Source organism: Cydia pomonella, chromosome 8 (assembly GCF_033807575.1).
Source record: "Cydia pomonella isolate Wapato2018A chromosome 8, ilCydPomo1, whole genome shotgun sequence".
Lineage (NCBI taxonomy): Eukaryota > Metazoa > Arthropoda > Insecta > Lepidoptera > Tortricidae > Cydia > Cydia pomonella.
The window spans coordinates 5,753,090-5,765,708 of record NC_084710.1 but is presented as its reverse complement, the minus strand read 5'-3'; the positions used below and the strand labels follow the sequence as shown (position 1 = coordinate 5,765,708).

Below are 12,619 nucleotides of genomic sequence, written 5' to 3'. Positions count from 1 at the left end.
ATAATAGTTTCATAGTTTTTATACATTTTCTTTTCCATTGTTTCCGTTGTTTCCGTTACCGTCTTGTCAAAGTCTATGATTACGCAATGCAAAAAAAAATGTACAAATCCGTACTATGGCATGTCTCCTCTGTGAAAGGTGTTCCATCGATGTTTCGTGTTGCATGACAGGTGGAGCGGCTGGGCAAGCTGGAGGAGGAGGCGCGCAAGAGCCGCGGCTGGTTCGGCGGCTGGTGGGGCGGCGGCTCCAAGGACGGCGGGCTCGCCGAGGGCACGGCCATCAGTGAGACACACGGACGTTCATTGTTGAGCCATTTAGGGTTCAAGCTAATTTGCTTGTCTATACTAACGGTATGAAATACCCAATGTAAAGTAAACCCTAAATGGCTCGACAATTAAAATCCTTGACTGTACTAGTGGCTGTGAGCTGTGATCCGAGCGATCCCCGGGGCTCCGCCGCTTGAAATCATTACAAAAAACTGTAGGCATGGCACAGGAACGGCGCGACAGTATTTCGCCCGCGAGATGGACTAATATATGGACTCGCAGATTTTATAAATCCCGAATAAAATCTGGTATATGAAAAAAAAATTTCACATCAATACATAATTATTCAGCAAATAGTATCCATACATAAAAGGAGATGTAATTTTATTGTTTCGCACTCGCCTGTTATAGAATTTAGTTCCAACATTTGCCGCTAGATGTCGCTGTGCTTTCCGTGTCGGAATCGTACATCGCGGTGTTAAGATTTTTCCGCGAATGATGACCCTCTCGCAGCAACGTCGTGAACTCATACTTACCTGGCATAGGGGATACCGTGATCAAGAAGGCGGTTCCCCCAGGGCGAGACTCTTCCATTGCACTGCGGTTGGGTTGACCCTTGCGATTATCCCTAATGTGGATAACTCGGATGCGTAATTTTTGGTAGTGGGGACTGCGTACGCGCTGTCCCCCCCGTAACTCCCATAAATCTTAACCTAACTTGTTTTCATTACGTTAATTCGGTTATCTTAGATACATATACTCGTAAGATAATTACATCAACATATTTGATCTGGGTCACGACTCACACTTCACAAGATCAGACAAAAATTGAATCTAGAATTCTAGATTTTGTGGAGAATTGGAGATACTTTATCAACTACTTATCTTTATTTGTGCTTATTAGATTAGTAAACACATTTTTGATGTAGGTACTAAGAGAGAACAGCAAAGCAACTCCGTATGGAATGCTCATAGTAAGGATGTTTTCAAACGGCATGTCAACGTTATAACTAATGGATTTACCCTTCACCCAATTATTGTTAGTTGTTTTGCAAAACACTTCCTCAAACAAGCTTAATTCCAATGAAGGCTTGGGTTTATAAAGATTCGTTATATTGACAACCTCAGTGTCGGGCTTTTTACTTACGAGTGCATAGATGGCGCTAGTAGTCATTGAATGAGGAAGTAAAGTATTATTTAATGATAACTTATGTGATATACATATATATGTATTTTTCATTACTTAGCGACATGACATCTAACGGATCTTTATAAAAACTTTCAGTTTTATCTTTTATTGACAAATTAAAATAAGTTTTCTATTAGATGTAGTGAGTTTCTCTTCCTTGCTCCGTTTTGGTCCAATCTTAAGATACGTAACTAATAACAAAGATTAATTGATTATATTATTTGTGTAAAATGTATGACAATTCGTATTTCTAATTTGAGTACTAATGTACATTTAATATAATTATTCGGCAGTCGCAACCATTGTAACAATACACCATTTTACAAATTTCAGTGAAACAGTTCCAAAACGCGATGACTCCCGAGGAAAAGGCCAAGCTCTTCCGTGCTATAGACTATCAGGAAAACAGCGCTCCACTGCACCTGCCTACCGAATACGTGGCTGTTGAGACTTGCTTCCGTCTCGACAGATGTCAAGTGGCAGTGAACGATGATAAGGAAGTGTTGAAGGCTTGTGTGGACAACGTTGTGGTTGAGATGGGACAGAGACCGAGCGCCAATGCGATCAGGTATGTGTTGTACCGAATACGTGGCTGTAGAGACTTGCTTCCGTCTCGACAGATGTCAAGTGGAAGTGAACGATGATAAGGAAGTGTTGAAGGCTTGTGTGGACAACGTTGTTGTTGAAATGGGGCAGAGACCGAGCGCCAATGCGATCAGGTATGTGTTGTACCGAATACGTGGCTGTTGAGACTTGCTTCCGTCTCGACAGATGTCAAGTGGCAGTGAACGATGATAAGGAAGTGTTGAAGGCTTGTGTGGACAACGTTGTTGTTGAAATGGGGCAGAGACCGAGCGCCAATGCGATCAGGTATGTGTTGTACCGAATACGTGGCTGTTGAGACTTGCTTCCGTCTCGACAGATGTCAAGTGGCAGTGAACGATGATAAGGAAGTATTGAAGGCTTGTGTGGACATCGTTGTGGTTGAGATGGGGCACAGACCGAGCGCCAATGCTATCACCTGATAGCATAATAATGCACATACCTATGTGTTGTACTAAATACGCTTTCATTGGGATGACATATGTAAATTTTCTTTATAATGTGTCCCTAGATGTCGCTGGTAGTACTTGTATTTTGTTCAATTATTGAGAGATCTCACGCCATACATGAGATTTCTTATTTAATAAATTAATAATATTAAGTTCTATAGGAGGTATATTAAAATGTGTTTCTAATAAGTTTAAAACTTGCTTAAAACTGAATACTTATTAAGCTTAAATCTTAATATTAATATTGTTACGCATAGCTCGGTTTGTTTTTATGTTTGAATGGAGTCGGCACTCTATACTTACTTATTTCTCTATGGTTTTGGCTGAAATATGTCCATTATTATAAATAAAAAGCCAAAATTACAGTTCCCATACACATATTAGTTAGTTCCAAGTAGATGGCGCTAGTATTACTATATCTTGGGGACAATATTTATATTATATTAAAAAGTGTTTTTTCACTTTCCATCATACTCTTTTCTCTATTGAGAAACCCGATTGTCTTTTATAACCTTTAAATAAATTGTCTGTAACTCAATTGCAATTTTAAATAAGAAACGGAATTTGACACAATTATGTTGATGTATCTAATAAAATAACCCTTTAATTTTAGGGTGGACGTGAAAATGCAAGCATTCACGGTGACCGGCGTGCAACAAGGAGATTACACACCACAACTCGTTACGTCTAAGGAGGTCACTAGCGACGTCAACCTGCTGAATGTCACATTTGAGACCAAACCTTTGGGTGAGACAGTAATAGTACATTACTATACAAGTCGAAACGAGTGGCGATAATTTAAAACACGACCGAAGGGAGTGTTGTAAACCGACATGCGACGACGCGCGTGTAACTCCAGAGGAGTTACATGCGCGTTGCCAATCCTAACACTCCGCACCCTCGTTGAGCTCTGGCAAGCTTACTCACCGACAGGAATACAACACTATGAGTAGGGTCTAGTGTTATTTGGCTGCGGTTTTCTGTAAGATGGTGGTACTTCCCCAGTTGTACTCTACTCTAGATCTGGAATGACATCCGCTGTGCTGTGCCCTACCACTTAAAGCGAAATGACATTCACAGTGCCCATACATCTCTTTCGGATGTAGTTTAAGGACGTACCCGATCCGGGGATTATTTTCGTTATCATGTTTCTGACCACTCTGTCACGCTTGTAATAGTAGTAGTAGTAAAAACTTTATTGAACAAAACAAGTACATAACACAGAAAGAATACAGTAAATGTCTACAAAGGCGAACTTGTATCTATATCTTCTAACAAATAAAAAAAAAGTCGAGTGCGTATGTCTTTCTAGCTGTACATTATATTTTACATAAGAAAAATTAAATACAAAATTTCATCTCATACAAAAAGCACCGTCACACGTTTTTTGGGGACAAAAATTAAGACAACGAAATAAATTTTGAGCCATATGAATGATGTGTTCCAGATGGTAAATGCGACCAGAGGGTGCGAGTGTCGGCGCGGCCGCTGCAAATCATTTACGACGCGCAAACTGTTATCGAGATTGTCAACGTCTTCAAACCGGAAACAGAGTCCTCAGCTTTGACTACGTGAGTTTTTGGGTTTATTTTTGTTTTTACCATTTTTTACGGTTCCGTACCCAAAGGGTCAAATGGGACCCTATTACTGAAACTCCGCTGTCCGTCCGTCCGTCCGTCACCAGGCTGTATCTCATGAACCGTGTTAGTTACCCAGGTGCAATTTCTACAGATTATGTATTTCTGTTGCCGCTATAACAACAAATACTACAAACAGAATAAAATAAATATTTTTAATGGGATTAAAATCCTGGATAAAAATGTACCTTTTTATCCAGGATTTTAATCCCATACATGAAGGAGGTATGCAAAATAGTAACAATTTTTACTAATCAGTACTATTTGTCATGCTTTAGGACCATAACACTGTTTCAGTTTACAAGCGGTCGCCGAAAACAAAATGGCCGATCTCAAGGAGAAATCTGCGCTGGGTATGCAGTACGCCGTGCACCAACACACCTTCATCGACCTCGACATCGATATCGCGGCGTCTTACATAGTCGTGTCGCAGACTGGGAAGTTTAAACCGTAAGTTCAATTAATATTTTTGAAGGAGAAACTGCACTGGGTTATGCAGTACGTCGTGCACCAACAAACTTTGGGAAATGACAGATCTAGAAGCATGCTGCCGACTTGAACTACAAAGATCGCATCGCATCGCTGGGAATAGAAGACCTGGACACACCCGGGGACGCTTACCTGGCACACGGAGAATTTAACCCATTACTAAAAAATATAGAATTGGGTACTTGACCCATGTTAAATATTATAACAAAATTGAGGTAAATGGATAAAAAATGGGCCATTCATTATAAAAGAGTGGAATTTAAAAAGACATATTGAGAAAAAAAAATTACTTTCAAATATAAACAAGAGAATTATACCATTCGATTCCTTAAATGTTATTGAAAAATAAATTGTATGACAACTATATATATAAACGCAATATTTCACGGTCAAAATATCAATTTTCTTGATCTACCATACATTTAGGAAAGACTAATGTAATGTGACGTCTCATTAGATTATCATTTTGTTGGAAGCGTTTCAATCGTCGAGTGCGAGCGTCAGACTTTAACTCTCATTTCTGACGTTTGTGTTGCTTCAATGCCATGAGTCCTATATAGACATTTGATCCTCAGGAAAATCAAGATCGATTGACATTATTTACAAAAAACTGTCAAGTAGCCAATTGGTGAAATACAGAATACTATTAATAAAGACATGAGACGTTGGCCACGCGGGACGGCGGCTCCTCGTCCTCTTAGAATTTAATGAAATTGATAAGTGCACATATACTAACATATTTAACTCATCACCTTCGGCTTACACATATATTTTTAGACATAAGTTAGCTGACACAATCCTGCGGGAACCACACTAAAAGGTAATAAACGATTTCTCATTCTTACCAATGCACACGATTCGACCTCGATATCGTAATCGCGGCTTCGTACATTGTTGTGTCGCAGAAAGTTAAAACCGTATTTGGGGATGAGCTTACAAAAATCGACGTAGTCCTCACAGTTATCCTTATTATAGTACTACTTATCCTTGTAAAACCACACAAATAAATGTCCTAATCGGAATTTTAATCAAGGATAACTAGCTTCGTAGACATAATCCTTAGATTTATCAGATAAACGACTGCTAAACAATGTATTGTTGTATCAAAGGGAATGGATTGTAATAGAGAGAATATAGCGCCATCGCTCGAAACGATGCCGCTATACCTTTGGCCTTTGATGTATTAGATGGCGCCACTTTTTGATATTCAACAAATTTAACACACATCAGTGAAAGAATAAGGATGAAAGTCAAATGGCGTTCTAGAAGTTTTAATCATGTGTCGAAAGATGGCAGTAAATTTACTTTGGTTACAAAGTTTTCTTTAACTATCCACCTCTGTTTCAAATCCGAACAGGAACACATACAGACTGTACAAATTGAATTTTTCAGAGAGGAGCCGTGCATAGTAGTGAAGCTTGGTGCCATCAGCATAAAATCGGAGCCGCGAGACGAGACGCTGGACGTGCACCGGCTGTACAAGGAGGGCCTGGCGGACGACCAGATCGTGCAGGAGATCGCGCGCCACAGCTACGACAAGCTGGACCTGCAGCTCGCCGAGATGCAGGTAGGCCTCTGAGGGTCGGTTTGTACAAGGAGGGCCTGGCGGACCAGATCGTGCAGGAGATCGCGCGCCACAGCTACGACAAGCTGGACCTGCAGCTCACCGAGATGCAGGTAGGCCTCTGAGGGTCGGTTTGTACAAGGAGGGCCTGGCGGACCAGATCGTGCAGGAGATCGCGCGCCACAGCTACGACAAGCTGGACCTGCAGCTCACCGAGATGCAGGTAGGCCTCTGAGGGTCGGTTTGTACAAGGAGGGCCTGGCGGACCAGATCGTGCAGGAGATCGCGCGCCACAGCTACGACAAGCTGGACCTGCAGCTCACCGAGATGCAGGTAGGCCTCTGAGGGTCGGTTTGTACAAGGAGGGCCTGGCGGACCAGATCGTGCAGGAGATCGCGCGCCACAGCTACGACAAGCTGGACCTGCAGCTCACCGAGATGCAGGTAGGCCTCTGAGGGTCGGTTTGTACAAGGAGGGCCTGGCGGACCAGATCGTGCAGGAGATCGCGCGCCACAGCTACGACAAGCTGGACCTGCAGCTCACCGAGATGCAGGTAGGCCTCTGAGGGTCGGTTTGTACAAGGAGGGCCTGGCGGACCAGATCGTGCAGGAGATCGCGCGCCACAGCTACGACAAGCTGGACCTGCAGCTCACCGAGATGCAGGTAGGCATCTGAGGGTCGGTTTGTACAAGGAGGGCCTGGCGGACCAGATCGTGCAGGAGATCGCGCGCCACAGCTACGACAAGCTGGACCTGCAGCTCACCGAGATGCAGGTAGTAGGCCTCTGAGGGTCGGTTTGTACAAGGAGGGCCTGGCGGACCAGATCGTGCAGGAGATCGCGCGCCACAGCTACGACAAGCTGGACCTGCAGCTCACCGAGATGCAGGTAGTAGGCCTCTGAGGGTCGGTTTGTACAAGGAGGGCCTGGCGGACCAGATCGTGCAGGAGATCGCGCGCCACAGCTACGACAAGCTGGACCTGCAGCTCACCGAGATGCAGGTAGGCCTCTGAGGGTCGGTTTGTACAAGGAGGGCCTGGCGGACCAGATCGTGCAGGAGATCGCGCGCCACAGCTACGACAAGCTGGACCTGCAGCTCACCGAGATGCAGGTAGGCCTCTGAGGGTCGGTTTGTACAAGGAGGGCCTGGCGGACCAGATCGTGCAGGAGATCGCGCGCCACAGCTACGACAAGCTGGACCTGCAGCTCACCGAGATGCAGGTAGGCCTCTGAGGGTCGGTTTGTACAAGGAGGGCCTGGCGGACCAGATCGTGCAGGAGATCGCGCGCCACAGCTACGACAAGCTGGACCTGCAGCTCACCGAGATGCAGGTAGGCCTCTGAGGGTCGGTTTGTACAAGGAGGGCCTGGCGGACCAGATCGTGCAGGAGATCGCGCGCCACAGCTACGACAAGCTGGACCTGCAGCTCACCGAGATGCAGGTAGGCCTCTGAGGGTCGGTTTGTACAAGGAGGGCCTGGCGGACCAGATCGTGCAGGAGATCGCGCGCCACAGCTACGACAAGCTGGACCTGCAGCTCACCGAGATGCAGGTAGGCATCTGAGGGTCGGTTTGTACAAGGAGGGCCTGGCGGACCAGATCGTGCAGGAGATCGCGCGCCACAGCTACGACAAGCTGGACCTGCAGCTCACCGAGATGCAGGTAGTAGGCCTCTGAGGGTCGGTTTGTACAAGGAGGGCCTGGCGGACCAGATCGTGCAGGAGATCGCGCGCCACAGCTACGACAAGCTGGACCTGCAGCTCACCGAGATGCAGGTAGTAGGCCTCTGAGGGTCGGTTTGTACAAGGAGGGCCTGGCGGACCAGATCGTGCAGGAGATCGCGCGCCACAGCTACGACAAGCTGGACCTGCAGCTCACCGAGATGCAGGTAGGCCTCTGAGGGTCGGTTTGTACAAGGAGGGCCTGGCGGACCAGATCGTGCAGGAGATCGCGCGCCACAGCTACGACAAGCTGGACCTGCAGCTCACCGAGATGCAGGTAGGCCTCTGAGGGTCGGTTTGTACAAGGAGGGCCTGGCGGACCAGATCGTGCAGGAGATCGCGCGCCACAGCTACGACAAGCTGGACCTGCAGCTCACCGAGATGCAGGTAGGCATCTGAGGGTCGGTTTGTACAAGGAGGGCCTGGCGGACCAGATCGTGCAGGAGATCGCGCGCCACAGCTACGACAAGCTGGACCTGCAGCTCACCGAGATGCAGGTAGGCCTCTGAGGGTCGGTTTGTACAAGGAGGGCCTGGCGGACCAGATCGTGCAGGAGATCGCGCGCCACAGCTACGACAAGCTGGACCTGCAGCTCACCGAGATGCAGGTAGGCCTCTGAGGGTCGGTTTGTACAAGGAGGGCCTGGCGGACCAGATCGTGCAGGAGATCGCGCGCCACAGCTACGACAAGCTGGACCTGCAGCTCACCGAGATGCAGGTAGGCCTCTGAGGGTCGGTTTGTACAAGGAGGGCCTGGCGGACCAGATCGTGCAGGAGATCGCGCGCCACAGCTACGACAAGCTGGACCTGCAGCTCACCGAGATGCAGGTAGGCCTCTGAGGGTCGGTTTGTACAAGGAGGGCCTGGCGGACCAGATCGTGCAGGAGATCGCGCGCCACAGCTACGACAAGCTGGACCTGCAGCTCACCGAGATGCAGGTAGGCCTCTGAGGGTCGGTTTGTACAAGGAGGGCCTGGCGGACCAGATCGTGCAGGAGATCGCGCGCCACAGCTACGACAAGCTGGACCTGCAGCTCACCGAGATGCAGGTAGGCCTCTGAGGGTCGGTTTGTACAAGGAGGGCCTGGCGGACCAGATCGTGCAGGAGATCGCGCGCCACAGCTACGACAAGCTGGACCTGCAGCTCACCGAGATGCAGGTAGGCCTCTGAGGGTCGGTTTGTACAAGGAGGGCCTGGCGGACCAGATCGTGCAGGAGATCGCGCGCCACAGCTACGACAAGCTGGACCTGCAGCTCACCGAGATGCAGGTAGGCATCTGAGGGTCGGTTTGTACAAGGAGGGCCTGGCGGACCAGATCGTGCAGGAGATCGCGCGCCACAGCTACGACAAGCTGGACCTGCAGCTCACCGAGATGCAGGTAGTAGGCCTCTGAGGGTCGGTTTGTACAAGGAGGGCCTGGCGGACCAGATCGTGCAGGAGATCGCGCGCCACAGCTACGACAAGCTGGACCTGCAGCTCACCGAGATGCAGGTAGTAGGCCTCTGAGGGTCGGTTTGTACAAGGAGGGCCTGGCGGACCAGATCGTGCAGGAGATCGCGCGCCACAGCTACGACAAGCTGGACCTGCAGCTCACCGAGATGCAGGTAGGCCTCTGAGGGTCGGTTTGTACAAGGAGGGCCTGGCGGACCAGATCGTGCAGGAGATCGCGCGCCACAGCTACGACAAGCTGGACCTGCAGCTCACCGAGATGCAGGTAGGCCTCTGAGGGTCGGTTTGTACAAGGAGGGCCTGGCGGACCAGATCGTGCAGGAGATCGCGCGCCACAGCTACGACAAGCTGGACCTGCAGCTCACCGAGATGCAGGTAGGCATCTGAGGGTCGGTTTGTACAAGGAGGGCCTGGCGGACCAGATCGTGCAGGAGATCGCGCGCCACAGCTACGACAAGCTGGACCTGCAGCTCACCGAGATGCAGGTAGGCCTCTGAGGGTCGGTTTGTACAAGGAGGGCCTGGCGGACCAGATCGTGCAGGAGATCGCGCGCCACAGCTACGACAAGCTGGACCTGCAGCTCACCGAGATGCAGGTAGGCCTCTGAGGGTCGGTTTGTACAAGGAGGGCCTGGCGGACCAGATCGTGCAGGAGATCGCGCGCCACAGCTACGACAAGCTGGACCTGCAGCTCACCGAGATGCAGGTAGGCCTCTGAGGGTCGGTTTGTACAAGGAGGGCCTGGCGGACCAGATCGTGCAGGAGATCGCGCGCCACAGCTACGACAAGCTGGACCTGCAGCTCACCGAGATGCAGGTAGGCCTCTGAGGGTCGGTTTGTACAAGGAGGGCCTGGCGGACCAGATCGTGCAGGAGATCGCGCGCCACAGCTACGACAAGCTGGACCTGCAGCTCACCGAGATGCAGGTAGGCATCTGAGGGTCGGTTTGTACAAGGAGGGCCTGGCGGACCAGATCGTGCAGGAGATCGCGCGCCACAGCTACGACAAGCTGGACCTGCAGCTCACCGAGATGCAGGTAGGCCTCTGAGGGTCGGTTTGTACAAGGAGGGCCTGGCGGACCAGATCGTGCAGGAGATCGCGCGCCACAGCTACGACAAGCTGGACCTGCAGCTCACCGAGATGCAGGTAGTAGGCCTCTGAGGGTCGGTTTGTACAAGGAGGGCCTGGCGGACCAGATCGTGCAGGAGATCGCGCGCCACAGCTACGACAAGCTGGACCTGCAGCTCACCGAGATGCAGGTAGGCCTCTGAGGGTCGGTTTGTACAAGGAGGGCCTGGCGGACCAGATCGTGCAGGAGATCGCGCGCCACAGCTACGACAAGCTGGACCTGCAGCTCACCGAGATGCAGGTAGGCCTCTGAGGGTCGGTTTGTACAAGGAGGGCCTGGCGGACCAGATCGTGCAGGAGATCGCGCGCCACAGCTACGACAAGCTGGACCTGCAGCTCACCGAGATGCAGGTAGGCCTCTAAGGATCCCTCGGGCACGGTTAAGTGTTTGCTGACGTTCTACTTTATGGGAAGTTTGAAAGTTCATTGCTGAGCGACGTTGGCCCTTATTCATTAAACTGCAAACTTATGTTAAACTTTGATTTCTTCTTACGAACGTATGGTGCTTGTGCAAAAACGAAATGATAGAGACAAACGATTATCAGCGGCATCTTAGATTCGACAGACGCTATAATATATGGAATCTTATGAACACTACTATTTTTTAAGCTTCGATCACACGTGTGAACGAGACAGTGCTATGAGCATTATATAGCGAGGTCCCGTTTGCATACCCCGCGGCGCGTCCGCTTGACCGTTTCCCGACTTAATAAAGGAGGAGTTTCTTAATACAACATTTTGTCATCAGGTCAGGATTTGATAATGGGATCCTTAAGAAAATACGTATTTTTCATATTGACTATTAACTCTTTGAACGCAATTTTTTGTTGAAATGGAACTGCTGATATAAACCAAATAACTCTGGAATTTAAACTGTTGTATGAAGTCTGTTCATTTATAAAGGTTATTTCAATTCCAGATAGTTATAGCATTACGCAACGAAGACTGGCAATCAGCTATAGGCAGCCACGAAGCTACACCGCTGCATCTCCTGCAGCCCACGAACCTCGTCATACAAATACACAAGTGCCTGATCACAGACGACCCGAGACTGCCCAAGATCAGGATCAGGGGCGAATTGCAGAAGATTGCTATTAGTGCTTCTGAGGATAGGTAGGCTTCAGTTTCATAACACAATTTTCATATATTTAATCTATATTTTTGTTACTTTAATTGCCTAGAAAGACTGCACTAAAAACTTTTTGTCAGTCACATTCTCGAAATAGCCTAGTCTTTATTGACAGGCAAGTCACACCTATTATAAAGTTACACTAAAAAAAACATACAATTAGAATCAAAAACTAAAGACAAAAAAAAATGTAAGTAAATATTCTTTATTGTGCACGATACAGTTAAAATTACACAGAAAATGAAATATAAGTAGTTAAAGGCTAGGTAACAACAGGCGGTCTCATCGCTAAAAAGCGATCTCTTCCAGATAATTAGAATTAGAATTTTGACGAAGCTTGTTGCGGAATTTATGGGTTGTTTTAGTATTAATGTAGAATAAGTGTGTGGCGTTGCTTGTGCGGATTACATTTGTGCTTTGAGGAAGCATGCGTTGGGTTACCTTTGTATTTGATTATGAATAAAAGATTAAAATTCCTGCATATATGAGAAGTAAATCAATATTTACTTGATTAGAATTAAATAAATTAAATTCTTAAGTTTCGATGAACTCGTCCCAAAACATAAGCAAGAACTGATACTGCTCGTTGTACCCCTTCATCAGATTTTGGACATTATCCCCACACGCGTACGTCTAATGTCGGCGAAAAAACTCAACATTTTCACAATAGTCTAACATCGAGCGTCCAATGAGATTGGCATTGACAGTAGCCTCTACTGACTTCAAATGTCCTGGAAACTTCCCTGTGTATGAAAAAGAAAGTGTCGCGCTTTTCTTACTCTGGAACATTTTTTTAAGTACCAATTTTTTTTTCAGGTTATTAACGCTCTGTGAAATATTAATAGGCATGCCTCTGCCTAAAGCAGAGGAATCTACACAACTTAAGGTATGTTTACTTACCATTTCATTTATTATGTTAACCAATTCTGATTTTAATTATTTTGTTTTTCATTCTGAAGCTGATTTTCTGGCGTTTGCGATATATCATCTCGGGCCGCGC

The 12,619-nt window shown here is 47.7% G+C and overlaps 1 protein-coding gene and 1 non-coding gene across 2 annotated transcripts in view; both read left to right on the top strand.

Moving 5' to 3' along the window:
* Positions 1 to 12,619, top strand: part of LOC133520310 (intermembrane lipid transfer protein Vps13-like) — an 89,239-nt gene that overhangs the window by 15,534 nt on the left and 61,086 nt on the right. Inside the window, 8 exon segments of the mRNA XM_061854679.1 lie at positions 171 to 282; positions 1,789 to 2,023; positions 3,121 to 3,254; positions 3,955 to 4,078; positions 4,442 to 4,594; positions 6,026 to 6,200; positions 11,410 to 11,603; positions 12,436 to 12,505. Coding sequence (XP_061710663.1) covers positions 171 to 282; positions 1,789 to 2,023; positions 3,121 to 3,254; positions 3,955 to 4,078; positions 4,442 to 4,594; positions 6,026 to 6,200; positions 11,410 to 11,603; positions 12,436 to 12,505 — 1,197 coding nt within the window.
* LOC133520895 (U1 spliceosomal RNA) lies at positions 795 to 956 on the top strand. The gene has a single exon (XR_009799828.1). It is a non-coding gene; the product is annotated as a U1 spliceosomal RNA (small nuclear RNA).